Raw genomic sequence first — 15,134 nt, 5'->3', positions numbered from 1 at the left:
TTTTTGCGTGTACCCTCTAGAAAATTCTTCCAACATGAACACATCATACAACAACAGCAGCAACAACATTAACATCAACAAAAACAACATTAACAACAACAACGTCAACAACAACAACAACGTCAACAACAACAACATTAACAACAAAACTAATGAACTGAAATAAAAAAAAATTATGAAATTTTTTTATTTTCATCTCCCCAGATCCTGGCAGCCATACTGACGCATCAAACTTACCGGAAAGCCGTTCATAGTTCCGGAATTCTATTCCTCTTCTGGTTGCTTCAGCTCATCGTCTCTGCTATCCTCTTCCGCTCTCTCTTTGTTACGGTGTGTGAAAGAATGAATGAATGATGAATGAATCAATCAGTCAATCAGAGAAAGAGAGGTAAAGAAAGAGAGAGAGAGAGAGAGGAAAAGAAAGAAAGAGAGAGATGGAGAAAAAAAGATGCAATTAAAAAGTATTTGAAAAGAATGATTGAATCGATCCACCTCAATCAGAGAAAGAGAAAGAGAGAGAGAGAGAGAGAGAGAGAGAGAGAGAGAGAGAGAGAGAGAGAAAGAGAGTCAGATAAAATAAAAGAATCTAAAAAAATTAATTGTCAATATCAGTTTTAATGATCGTCATTATTATTACTATATCGTTTCATCATCACGACAACAATCGTCATCATCACCATCATCATCATCACAATCATCATCACAACCATCTTCACTATCATCATCACAATCATCTTCGCTATCATCATCATCATCGTCGTCTTCGCGATCTTTACAATCATCATCATTTTTATCCGCCGTCAAACATTACAATTCAAGTACGTGATTGAGTATCTACATATGAAACAAAAGTGGTGCGTGTTTGTGTGTGTGTGTGTGCGTGCGTGCGTATGTGTGTGTGTGTGTGTGTGTGTGCGTGTTATCTTCAAGAAAATGCAACCTAATTTTTATTATCATTAGTTTGAAGGACTTTGAGACCATTGTAATTGCTGTTGCTGTTGTTCTTGTAGCCATTTTTCTTGTCACTACAATCATCATCATCATCATTACTACAATCATCACATCATCATCATCACCATACAATCATCATCATCATCACCACTTAAACATCATCATCATAGTCACCGTATCACCATACAATCATCATCATCACTAAATAATTATCATCATTACTAAATCATTAATACAATCATCATCATCACTAAATCATTATCATCACCCCATCATCATCATCAGGACAATAGTTACTGGTTGGCGACGAAAGTTAGAGAACCGGGACGTCTTCAAAATTCGTCGCGAGGACAGCAGCTTCCAAATCAACCCCATCTTCCAACAAAATTGGAAGCAGGCGATACGTAGAGGGGCCCAGCAGAAAGCTAAGTTAGCCACGAAATTGTTTTTTTTTGTTTTTTCTATTGTTACCATTCATTTATGTATGTACCGAATAGTTAACTCGACCGAATAGTCGATTAATTGATGCAAGATCCGACCGGAGCTGAAGGACGAATACTAAATTTTAGAAATTGTAAAAAAAATTTGTTTTTTCGAATTAAAAACAAGCTATTGAGTGAGAATTATCCGTTTCTGTCAGATTCTTGATCGCGATAGTATTCCATCTCTTCTTCAAGTTCAGAAGTTCAAAATGAACATCCCGACAATTTAGGCTTCTCTCTTCTGTTGGCCACAATTAATAGAACGGAAGCTACTACTGCTACTGCTACTGTTGCTGCTGCTACCACTACTACTACTTATACTACTGCTACTATTACTAACACTATTATAATTATTATCATTATTATGACTATAATTTTAACTTTTTTCTATCATATATTTCGTCAGAAAAGAAGCACAAGCTGAGAGAAAGGCTCTCCTCAACAGCAGCAGCAACAACAAAAATGACGTCAACAACACCAAAGATACTAAAAATAAAAAGGATGAAGATGTAGGGCCCAGAGCCTCGTTGTTCGGGGCCATGGGCCGCACCTTCTGGCTGCCCTTCGTAAAGGGGGGACTCTTTATGTTCTTTTACGATTGTATTATCTTCATCAACCCTTTCCTACTCAAGTAAATATGATAATGGTGGTGGTGGTGGTTGTTGTGGTAGTAGTAGTTGTGGTGGTGGTTGTTGTAGGGTTGATTACGATTGCTGTTGTAGCTTGTATTCTGTTTGTACTGTGCATCTCAGAGATAAAAAAAGTTGAATTATGAAGTTTAAAAAAATCACCACCATCATTCTATTCACCATCACCACCACCATCACTACCATCATCATCACCACCACCATCACTACCAGTGCCCTTTTGAACTTTGTGAGCCAAGTCGGGGACCCAGAAACGAAGCAGACCTGGCACGGCTTCATCTTCGCATTCGGCATGTTGTTCGCTTCCTTGTTCGGCGTTCTCTGCATGCACCACCATTTCAACTTTACCTACACCGTCGGCCTGAGACTGAGAACGGCCTTGACCTCTGCTATTTATAGAAAGGTCAGGGTTGTTTTTTTTCAAGTTTGCGTTGCTATTTATAGAAAGGTCAGGTTTCTTTTTTAAGTATACGTTGTTATTTACATAAAGTTCAACTGATTGTTTACCTTAACTTTCCAGATAAATTCTTTTAAAAAATGTTTTATTCTATCTCTACTTTATCCTTTTACTCTGGCTTTTTACTCTCTCTCTCTCTCTCTCTCTCTCTCTCTCTCTCTCTCTCTTTCACTTTCTCTCTCTCTCCCTCTCTCTCTCTCTCTCTTTAACTCATTCTCTCGTCTAAATTTTTGTCATTCACATTTTCTACTTTCTAATTCACTCACTCTCCCACTTACTCACTCACTCTCTCTCCCTCTCTCTCTCTCTCTCTCTCTCTCTCTCTCTCTCTCTCTCTATCACTCTCTCTCCTCACACTCACCCACAGTCCCTCACCATTTCACAAAACGCCCGGCGTTCGGCCACAGTCGGCGAGATCGTCAACCTCATGTCGGTGGACGTGCAAAAAGTGGCCGACGCCTGCTCCTTTGTCCACTACTCGTGGTCGTCGCCACTCATTTTTGTGGTCACTGTTTATCTTTTGTGGGGTCTTCTAGGGCCCTCCACAATGGCGGGCATAGGGTTCATGTTGGTGGTCCTCCCCATTAACTCTATGGTACTGGCTAAGTTGATTAGAGAATACCACGTGAGTTGTTGTTGTTGCGGTTGGTGTTGATGATAGTAGCAGTTGTGGTAGTAGTAGTAGTAGTAGTAGTAGTTTTGGTAGTAGTAGTAGTAGTTGTAGTAGTAGTTGTAGTAGTAGTTGTAGGAGTAGTAGTAGTAGTAGCAGTAGTAGTAGCAGTAGTAGTAGTAGTAGTAGTAGTAGTAGCAGTAGTAGCAGTAGTAGTAGTGGTAGTAGTAGTGGTACAGACTTAACTAACAAACAAACAACACAGAGAGTACAAATGTTATTGAAAGACGCCAGACTCAAGCTGATGAATCAGATTTTAACTGGCATAAAAGTGAATTTATATTTCAATATTATGAAAAATAAAATAGTTATTATTATTTCTGATGTTATTGTTATTATTATTATTATTAATATGTCTTTATTGATTGCCATTATTCCGTCATAATTATTATTGTTGTTGTTGTTGTTGTAGCTGTTGTTGTTGCTGCTGCTGCTGTTGTTGTTGTTGTCGTCATATTGTTGTTGTTATTATTATTGTAACCGCGAACCAAAGATTCTAAAATTGTACGCTTGGGAGCCTTACTTTGCGTCAAAAATTCTCGAAATTCGAAATAATGAGTTGAAAAATTTGAGGAAAAGTCAGACGGTCGGGGCCATTACGTACGTTCTCTGGTTCTGTAATTCATTTCTGGTTAGTGGATTGACTGAGCGAATGAATGAATGAATGAATGAATGAATGAGTGAATGAATGAATGAGTGAATGAATGAATGAATGAATGGATGGATGAGTGAGTGAATGAATGAATGAGTGAATGAATGAATGAATGAATGAATGAAATGGATGGATGAATGAATGAATGAATGGATGGATGGATGGATGAATGAGTGAATGAATGAATATGAATGAAGGAATGAATGAATGAGTGAATGAATGATAATCACGTGATACAGATAGCCTTGTTCTGCTTCACGGCTTACGTACTCTCATCACCGGAAAATATACTGGACCCACAAGCGAGCATTTTTTTCATCATCATCATCATCATCATCATCGACAACATCATCATCATCATTAACAACAACAACATCATCACCATCATCATCTTCATCATCATCATCATCATCGACAACAACAATATCATCATCACTAACGTCATCTTCATCATCATCTTAATCATCATCATATCATCATCATTGACAACAACAACACATCGTCACCATCATCATCTTCAACATCATTATCATCATCATTGATAACAACAACATCATCATCACCATCGTGTCTTCATCATCATTTTCATCATCATCATCATCTTAGGTGGCCTTTGTCAGTCTCTCCCTCATCATGTTACTCAACATGCCACTCACCATCCTTCCACCTGCGATTATGATGATGGTTCAGGTGGTCATGATGATGATGATGATGGTGATGGTGGTCATGATGATGATGATGATGGTGATGGTGGTGGTGGTGATGATAACGATACATACCTACAAACAAACATACATACAAACAAACACACATACAAACAAGCAAACAAACATACATACATATAAACAAACACACATACAAACAAATATACAAAAAACAAACATACATACATACAAATAATAATAATGACATACAAACATACATACATAGAAACCAGTATGCATACATACAAACAAACAAACAATCAAACTAACAGGCATTTGTGTCAGGAAAACGAATTGAAAAATTTTTACTACTTCAAGATATCGATGAACAGAATGTTACACATAAAGAAGATAAAGGTTTCATTCATTTTTTATTCATTCATTCTTTTATTCAATCACTCATTCATTCGTTTGTTGGTTTGTTCAGTCGTTCGTTCGTTCGTTTGTTTGTTCATTAGTTTATTCGTTCATGCGTTCTTCCGAAAAAACGTTCACTCATTTCGTTATAACACAAAAATTATTCATAATTTCATTCATTCCTATGTTCAATTATACATTCCCTCACTACATTCCCTCACTACATTCCCTCACTCATTTTCATCACTTCTACTACTTCTACTACTACTACTAATAATAATAATAATAATAATAATAATTATTATTATTATTATTATTATTATAATAGTAGTAGTAGTAGTAGTAATAACAACAACAATAATTCCCTCCATTAGAGTTCGCTGTAGAGATAAAAGATGGGAGTTTCTCATGGGGCGATGAAACGCTGAAACCAACTTTGAACAAGTGACTATCCTCTCTTATTCTCCATTCTTATCACACACAGAGACAGACACACACACACACAGACATACACATACACACACACACACGCACTAACACAAACACACACATACACACACATACACAGCATAAACATGAAAGTCAAGCACGGACAACTGGTGGCCATTGTCGGCCCTGTTGGCTCCGGAAAATCTACCCTCCTCTCGGCAATCCTTGGCGAGACCCAAAAACTATCCGGATCTGTGAATGTCAACGAAAAAATGGCCTACGTAGCCCAGCAAGCCTGGATTCAAAACCTCACTCTCAGAGATAATATTCTATTCAGCGAGCGCTACGACCAGGCAAGGTACGATGACGTCATCGAGGGATGTGCCCTCAAGCCCGATTTGTCGGTTCTGCCCGCGGGGGACCTCACTGAAATTGGAGAAAGGGTTTAGAATTTTTTTTTTTGAAAAATTTTGCAGGTTTTTCATTTATGGGTTGTTGGTTGTGATTTCAATAAAACCTTCTTTGTCGTCATCATCGCCCGCCATCTTTCGTTTTTTTAATTAATTTTAACATTTTTTATAATTCACCAAAATTCACCACAATTTATTCAAATTTTTTTTATTTTTTCTATACTTATATACTTAAGTTTCGGTAAGAAACAGTGAATAACAAACAATAATTCATCATTAATCCACCATAAACTCGCCATTAATTCGCATTAGCAGCCGACCACAATTCCCCTCGAATAATTCACCACCACTAATTCACCAAAATTATTCAAAAATTTTCACCCTTGACCTCTTTTTCACCAGGGCATAAATTTGAGTGGAGGTCAAAAGCAGAGAATTAGCCTAGCAAGGGCGGTCTATCACGATGCCGACCTCATGTTGCTTGATGACACCCTGAGTGCGGTTGATGCACACGTCAGCAAGCACATTTTCGAGAAAGTTCTAGGTCCAAATGGTCTTCTGAAGAATAAGGTCGGTGGAGTTTTTGGTCAATTTTTTTTTCTGATTTGGAATTGAGAATTGGAATAATCAGTTGTTAAATTTTCGATCACTCTCTTCAATTGAAAAATATTACCGATGAAACTCTAAACGAAAAATTTACCATCACTTGTTGGTTGTTAGTTGTAACCAACACCACTGCAGACTTTAGCCAGCCAAATTAATTCGTTTGAAGCGCTTGATGAAAAAAAAACTATTTCAAACTTGAACCCTTTCAACAATTTAAATTAAAATTGACTTTCTAAAATACATTATGGTGCCAACTGTTTGATTCTTCATTCATTCATTCATTCATTCATTCATTCATTCATTCATTCATTCATTTATTCTATCATTCATCCATCCATTCACTCATTCATCCATCCATTCACTAATTCACCCATTCACCAGACGCGAATCCTAGTAACAAATAATGTGACTCTGCTGCCACAAGTCGATCGGATTTTCGTCATCAGCGAGGGGACGATAGGCGAGCAGGGCAGCTTCGAGGAGCTTCTCTCGCGTGACGGCAGTTTCGCCGAATTTCTGCGCACCTACATGACGGACTTGGAAGAGGCAGATGACGTTGATGAAGAACGTCAGTTTGTGAGGATGTTGATGATGGTGGTGGTGATGATAATGATGATAGTGATGGTGGTGGTGATGATGATGATGGTGGTGGTGATAATGGTATTGATGGTGGTGATGGTAATGATGGTAGTGATGATGATGGTGGTGATGATGATTTAATTTCAAAATCAAGACTATCATTTGTGGAATGACATTTCAATCATTTTTATGGCTTCATATTTACTCTTTTCCGTTGTGATTTTCTTAAATGTTCTCTTTTTTTCTCTCTCTTTTTCTTTCTCTTTTTTTTCTTTCTTTCTCTCTTTTTCTCTTTATCTTTCTCTCTTTTTCTCTCTTTTTTTCTCACCCACGCACTCACTCAACTACCCACCAACACACGCCACATAGAGCAGCAAGAACTGATGAAACTACACGAAAAACTGGCAACGAGCACCTCATCCATTCCCAACTCTCCCGCGGTAGCCACCCCAATCAAGGGCGACCCCATCGCGAGTAGCGGGGGCGAAGACGCCGTCAGCCACTCGGAAGTTTTCTCGTATCAGAGCGACAGCTGGCGTCGGCCACGAAAACGACATCTGACGAGCGAACGTAGCGTTCGAAGTGGTGGCGCCGAGAGCACCAGCGATAAGAAAAACGTCGAAGTTACTGACAAGTTGATCCAGGAGGAGACAGTCGAAGAAGGAGCGGTGAGGATTGTGGTTCTATTTTTGGGGGTGTCAATTGTAGAAGTGTGCGGTATATAAATGTATTTGATCGATTGATTGTTTGGTTTGTTGGTTGGTTGGTTGGTTGGCTGGCTGGCTGGTTGGTTGGTTGGTTGGTTGGTTGGTTTGTTGGTTGGATGGCTGGTTGGTTGGTTGGCTGGTTGGTTGGTTGGTTGGTTGGTTGGTTGGTTGGTTGATTGGTTGGTTGGTTGGTTGGTTGATTGTTGGTTGGTTGGTTGGTTGGTTGGTTGGATGGTTGGTTTGTTGGTTGGTTGGTTGGTTGATTGTTTGTTAGTTGGTTGATTGTTGGTAGGTTGGTTGGCTGGCTGGTTGGCTGGCTGGCTGCCTGGCTGGCTGGCTGGCTGATTGATTGATTGATCGATTGATTGATTGATTGATTATTACTTTTATTTAAATATATAAATAAACAAATAAACAGACATAATTAATAAAATAAAATAACATCCTTAATTAAAACAACTCTACCTCCAGGTAAAGTTATCCGTCCTAAGGGCCTACATAACTTCGGCTCCAGCTATGTACCCGATTGTCTTGGTCATCTCCTTCGTATTTTTTGTGATCTTCAACTGTTGCACCAACATCTGGTTGAGCAAATGGTCGAACGATCCGGTCATAAATGGGACTCAGGATAGGGAGTTGACGAAAGTCCGGCTGGGAGTCTATGCGGCCCTCGGCGGTGGGCAGAGTGAGTTTTGTTGGTGGGTGGTGGGGAAGGGTTATGACGTCATTGTTGTTGTTGTTGTTGTTTGTTGTTGTTGTTGTTTGTTGTTAGTGGTGGTAGTGTTGTTGTTATTGTTGTGGTGGTGATTGTTGTTTTTGTTGTTGGTGTTGGTGTTGTTGGTGTTGGTGTTGTTGTTGGTGTTGTTGTTGTTACTGTTGTTGTTGTTGTTGTATCAATATTGGCTGCAATATATAAATAACCCTCTGTGGCAACAACAACGCAGATGACGTTAACAAACTCGTCAGCATCAACAACAACAACACTAATTAATAACGAATGATAATAGTAATAAAAATAACATTAAATAATATTATATATTAATAAAATTATAATAATAATAAAATATTATTAATATTATAATAAATAATAATTATAATAAATAATAACACCAACAAACAAACTCAAAGCTATCGCAGTAATTGGAGTCATATGGGCGATCATATTTGGCTGTATGGAAGCCACTAGGACACTGCATTCTAAACTCCTTCAAAATATAGTTAGGTGGGGACACACACACATACACACACACTCACACACACATACACACACACTCACACAACACATACACACACATACATACACAACACACACACATACATGCATGCATATATACATGCATACAACATACATGAAATGAAATGAATTGAAATGAAATGATCTTTTATTCAACAATATTTCCAAATAACATACAGCATACATACATACATAATTATAATAAAAAGTTGGTGACGGGTTCCCGCAACTTTGCGGTTCTTGGCCCGATTGTTTGCAATGGTTTACCTCCATACTTACGTGACCCTAACCTAATCATATTTACAATTTCGAAGTCAACTTAAAACTTATTTATTTGCACAATGAATGTCCGTCTTATTTGTCTATGATTTAGTAGCGCTTTTGAGATTCAACAATAAAAAAGCGCTGTATATAAATTTCCGTAATAATAATAATAATAATACATACATACGTGCGTGTCTGTGTGCTTGAAAATATCCAACTGAATGCCGACACGTGCAATTAACGACAAATCAAAGTGTTAATCCATTTGTTACTTGATGTTTGACGGTTCAGTGTCACTCATCATGTTTTGGTTTTAACATACATACACACGTACATACATACATACATACATACATACATACATACATACATACATACATACATACATACATACATACATACATACATTCATACAAACATACATACATACAACCGTCAAACATACATATATATATATACATACATACATACGCTTGTATGATTTAGTCAGACGCTTGGCTTTTGGTGTCATTCGTCAATGATTTGGTTTTAACATACATACATACATACATACATGTTTTAACATACATACAAACAAACAAACAAACTAAATAACAGATGTAAAATGTCTTTCTTTGACACGGTACCTCTGGGACGCATACTAAACAGGTTAAAGGAGGTTTTTGCTAAAATGAATTTTTTTTTTAATTTTGCGATCCCAATGAAAAAATATGTATTCAGCATTTTTACACAAACCTAACCACACATACGAATACACTTGCCTTCTTACTTTCACACACACACACACATACACGCACACACACAAACCACACATACAAATACACTCCCCTTCTTACTTTCACACACACACATACACGCACACACATACACATGCACATCATTTCCACAGATTCTCTAAAGACATAGACGTGTTGGATGTGAGCATACCCCAGTTCTCTCAAAGTCTTCTGACGACTCTGTGCCCCCTGGTCTCGACAATTATCATCATCTCCTATACTAGTCCATACTTCATTGCCGTCGTCATACCTCTCTTGATTATATTCAGCGCTTTGCAGGTTTGGGTTAGGGTTAGGGCTAGGGAATGATGAATGAATGAATGCATTGATGGATGGATAAACGAATGAATGAGTGAGTTAGTGACCGAATGAGTGAATGAATTAGTGAATGAGTGAGTGAGTGAATGAATGAAAGAACAAACGAACGAACGATAGGTAATTATTTTACTTAAACGCCAACGAAACGCACAGCGTGTCTACGTAGCGTGCGGTCGGCAGATCAAGCGATTGGACTCAATCCGTAAGTCGCCAATGTACGCCAATTTCAGCGAAACCCTCTCCGGATCGACAACGATCCGTGCCTACCGACATCAGGATCGTTTTGTCTCCCAGTCCGACTTCCTTCTTGATGAGAGCCAGAGGGTTTGGTTCCAGGTCTTTAGCTCCAACAGGTCGGTTTGTTACGAACGAATGAATTAATTAATTAATTAAAGAATGAATGATTGAATGAATGAATGAATGAATGAACGAATGAACGAACGAACGAATGAATGAATGAATAAATAAATGAATGAATGAATGAATAAACGAACAAATGAATGAACAAAACAGATGGATAGGTATATATTCAGAATTCATAGCGGACTTGATGATATTCTTCACGGCTCTCTTCGCCATACTACAGCGAGACACACTCGACCCAGGATTAATCGGTCTATCTCTGTCTTTTGCTTTCCAGGTAATGATTGATTGAAGGAATGAGTATTTTCATTCGTTAATTTGGTTCATTCTTTCTTTCATTCATTCATTCGTTTGTTGGTTTTTCTTTCTTTCATTCCTCTAATACGCTTTTTCTTTTATTCATGTGTTCATTCATATCACAGTTTATGTTTTTTGTACAAGTTGTTTTATTCCTGAAATCATTCATTCATTCATTCATTCACTCATTCATTCATTCATTCATCCATTCATTCATTCATCCATTCATTCATTTATTCATTCATTCATTCATTCATTCTTTCATTCATTCATTCATTCTTTCATTCATTTATTCATTCATTCATTCATTCATTCATTCATTCATTCATTCATTCATTCATTCATTCATTCATTCCATCTATCCATCAACCTATACTCAGATCAACATGAGTATAACAATGACAGTACGATGCACATGTGAACTCGAGACGTACATCGTTGCAGCCGAACGCATTAAAGAATACTCTGATGTTGAAAATGAGGTTTCGTCGTTCGCTCCACCATTCATTCATTCATTCTTTCATTCGTTTGTTCATTCATTCGTTCATTCATTCATTCATTTGTTCATTCATTCGTTCATTCATTCATTCATTCATTCTATCAATCAACCAATTTTTTTTCTATCTTTAATTCAATCAATCAACTAACTGATCGTTCATTCAGTCAATCAAAGTCGAAAAATAAAGTTCTCTGGTTGAATTCATTCATTGTTCATTTATTCATTCCTTCATTTATTCATTCCTTCCTTCATTCATTCATTTTTATTTTTCATTCAATCATTCAGCCGATCTGTCTCAAAACAAACATAACAAACACCCAAAAATAAAAACAACAACAAAAATATTAATGCAAAAAATAATAATAATAATAAATCTTTGTAGGCCCCATGGCTAATTGAAACTCATAGGGCCCCAGAAGACTGGCCGTCAGATGGGGTGGTCCAACTTAAGGGGTACAGTACCAGGTAGACATAATTATAATAATTATTTTAAATATAGTTATTATAATTATAATAATTATTTTAATAGTAATTATTATAGTTATAATAATTATTTTAATAGTAATTATTATAATTATAGTTATTATTATTATTGTAATAATTTGGAATGAGGCTTCCGGATAGACGCGTTTTTTTGAATGTTCAATTCTTACCCCTTGCCAATTAAAGTAATGAATCCAACTTTTAAATGCTAAGTGATCAGTGAAACAATTATTACGATGGTGTATTTATTATATTATTCATAATTTCTAAAGATCAAATGGTAGAATAGGTTATAATAAATTGTATTTAGAATGTTATAATAATAATAATTATAAAAATAATAATAATTATAATAATAATAATTATTATAATTATGATAAAGATACCGTGATGGGCTTGATATGGTCTTGAAAGATATCACCATCGATATAAAGCCACAAGAAAAGGTGATGACGACGACGATGATGATGATGGTTATAAAGATGATGATGATGGTTATAAAGATGATGATGATGGTTATAAAGATGATGATGATGGTTATAAAGATGATGATGATGGTTATAAAGATGATGATGATGGTTATAAAGATGATGATGATGGTTATAAAGATGATGATGATGGTTATAAAGATGATGGTTATAATGGTGATGATGATGGTTATAATGGTGATGATGATGGTTATAATGGTGATGATGATGGTTATAATGATGATGATGATGGTTATAATGGTGATGATGATGGTTATAATGGTGATGATGATGGTTATAATGATGATGATGATGGTTATAATGATGATGATGATGATGGTTATAATGGTGATGATGATGGTTATAATGGTGATGATGATGGCTATAATGATAATCATGATGGCGATGGTGAGACTGACGATTATGACGATGATTGTTATAATGATGACGACAATGATGGTGATGAAGAAGATGAAGATGACGATGGTAATGATACGATTGATTACCATCATCATCAATCATCATCATCATTTAGGTGGGCATCGTGGGGCGCACCGGGGCCGGAAAATCCTCCCTCACTTTGGCCCTCTTCCGGTTAATAGAGCCAGTCACTGGGTCCATTTGTATTGACGGATTGAACGTCAGCGAAGTTGGATTGCATGACGTCAGGAAGAAACTAACGGTCATACCTCAGGTTTGTGTGTGTGTGTGTGGTGTCGTGTGTATATGAGAGAAAGAAAGAGAGAGAGAAAGAGAGAGAGAGAGAGGGAGGGAGAAGAAAGAGAAAGAAAGTAATAATAATAATAATTTAAAAGGACCCAGTATTATTCTCCGGGACCCTCCGATTCAACTTGGACCCGGCAAGTAATTTCAGTGACCCCGAAATATGGCTAGCCCTGGAACAGGTTGAGTGGGCAGAACTTTTTTCATTCATTTTTTTAAATATTTCTTTTTTAATTTATGTTTTTTAATAATAAAATAACTTTTTTAATATTTCATTTTAGATATGTTTTTTTTGGTTTTATTTTTCGTCGTAAGTTATATTTAAAATCTTATCTAATTGTCTGTCTGTCTGTCTGTCTGTCTGTCTGTCTGTCTGTCTGTCTGTCTGTCTGTCTGTCTGTCTGTCTGTCTGTCTGTCTGTATGTATGTATGTATGTATGTATGTCTGTCTGTTTCTGTTTGTCTGTCTGTCTACCTAATCGATAGTGCAATTGAATAAAATCACTTTTCTCAATCATTTCTAGTAGGCATAAAAATAAAAACAAGCAATTAAACAAACAAACTAATTAATTAATCAATTAATTAATTAATTAATTAGATAATGAGTTGAAATTTTTTTCAAAAAATCTAGGCCCATTTAAAAACATTCGTCTGCAGCCTTCCCAATAAAATTGACCATGAATGTGGTGAGGATGGCTCTAATCTAAGGTAAGAATTGAAATTAAGTAAATTTTTTTTTAAATGACTGTTTATTCGTCTGTCTATCTGTCTGTCTGTCTGTCTGTCTGTCTGTCTGTCTGTCTGTCTGTCTGTCTGTCTGCCTGTCTGTTGTGAGATGTGGTTTTTGAGAAGAATTATGAAAATTAGTTCATACTTCGAATGAGGATGTATTAAAACAGTCCGGTTACGAAAAGAGGAAATTACTACAGATAATCCGACGGGGGCAGTTGAAGTTTTTTGGTCACATCATGCGGAAGGAAAGAATGGAAAATCTAACAACTACTGGAAAGATTGCAGGGGAAAGAGATCGCGGTCAACAGCGAACAACATTCGTGAAGTCCTTGTGTCACTTGTTGAATGTCACTATATTTCAACTCTTACAAAGTGTTAAAGATCAGGTTTTGTGGAGGTCGATGGTCGCCAATGTCCTTAAAGGATAAGGCACGAGAAAGAAGAAGAATGCATGACAGCAATTAATTTATGTTAATTTACGTTAATTTATGCAGCGTCGGTCAACGTCAGTTGCTCTGCTTGGCCAGGGCGTTGCTCCGGAAATCGAAAGTTCTCGTACTGGACGAAGCAACAGCGGCCATTGACCTTGAAACGGATGACCTCATTCAGTCGACGATAAGGTCAGAGTTCAAATCATGTACCGTGCTGACAATCGCACACCGCGTCAACACTATCATTGATTATGATAGGTTAGTTTTGTTTTATCGTTTGCTCCACAATTCATTCATTTATCAAATCGTTCGTTCATTCATTCATCCAACCATTCATGCATTCGCCTATTCATTCATTCATTCATTCATTAATTCATTCATTCATTCGTTTATCAATCTATTAATTCAATCATTCATTTGCTGTTAATAGAATTTTAGTCCTTGACAAAGGTCAAGTTAGCGAGTTCGCCCCACCTCAGCAATTACTGCAAGATCCCAACTCCATGTTCTATGCCCTCGCTAAAGACGCCGGCCTGGTCTGAATGGAGTTTTCTTATCAGTCCATTCTTTCATTCATTCTATTATTCATCCTTCTATGTATTCATTTATTCATTCATCCATTCATTCATTCATTCATTCATTCATTCCAAAATTACTAACTTAATCATTCTCTAATTTCTAGACGGGTATTTTACAACAATTTATAGATTTTTGATTTTTTTCCACACACACACACACGCACAGAAACACAGAGTGTAAGTAGATTGGTAAGGTTTACACAGCATCATTATGTAATACCTATGTATGTTATGTTGTGTTATACTTTTTATAAGTTTAACCACTACTTAGAATATGTTGATAGAGTTTGTGTTAAATTTGTTACTAATTCGTAATGA

At 36.7% G+C, this 15,134-nt stretch overlaps 1 protein-coding gene across 1 annotated transcript; it reads left to right on the top strand.

Annotated features, from left to right (window-relative positions):
• Positions 1 to 1,234: 1,234 nt before the first annotated feature.
• HELRODRAFT_95925 (hypothetical protein) lies at positions 1,235 to 14,885 on the top strand. Its single transcript, XM_009030688.1, has 29 exons — positions 1,235 to 1,380; positions 1,885 to 2,064; positions 2,294 to 2,483; positions 2,905 to 3,166; positions 3,417 to 3,478; positions 3,701 to 3,842; positions 4,103 to 4,125; positions 4,466 to 4,549; positions 4,836 to 4,920; positions 5,295 to 5,364; positions 5,489 to 5,792; positions 6,162 to 6,329; positions 6,747 to 6,941; positions 7,316 to 7,514; positions 7,569 to 7,612; positions 8,123 to 8,336; positions 8,780 to 8,873; positions 9,747 to 9,797; positions 10,039 to 10,204; positions 10,397 to 10,596; positions 10,757 to 10,883; positions 11,284 to 11,385; positions 11,785 to 11,867; positions 12,268 to 12,331; positions 12,888 to 13,046; positions 13,168 to 13,257; positions 13,707 to 13,783; positions 14,302 to 14,496; positions 14,669 to 14,885. Exons 2-29 carry the CDS (start codon positions 1,973 to 1,975, stop codon positions 14,778 to 14,780), a joined length of 3,654 nt encoding a protein of 1,217 aa, XP_009028936.1. The 5' UTR covers positions 1,235 to 1,380; positions 1,885 to 1,972; the 3' UTR covers positions 14,781 to 14,885.
• Positions 14,886 to 15,134: the final 249 nt, after the last annotated feature.

The sequence above is a fragment of the Helobdella robusta genome, assembly GCF_000326865.2.
Source record: "Helobdella robusta unplaced genomic scaffold HELROscaffold_7, whole genome shotgun sequence".
Classification (NCBI taxonomy): Eukaryota; Metazoa; Annelida; class Clitellata; order Rhynchobdellida; family Glossiphoniidae; genus Helobdella; species Helobdella robusta.
This window is presented reverse-complemented; position numbering and strand designations above follow the sequence as displayed.

Excerpts from the sequence above, each read along its gene's own strand:
- HELRODRAFT_95925 (XM_009030688.1), top strand. The coding sequence starts at position 1,973 with ATGGGCCGCACCTTCTGGCTGCCCTTCGTAAAGGGGGGACTCTTTATG. Across the intron at positions 7,515-7,568 it reads ACGACATCTGACGAGCGAAC|TTACTGACAAGTTGATCCAG; the intron begins GTAGCGTTCGAA and ends AAAACGTCGAAG. Across the intron at positions 13,784-14,301 it reads GAGGATGGCTCTAATCTAAG|CGTCGGTCAACGTCAGTTGC; the intron begins GTAAGAATTGAA and ends TAATTTATGCAG.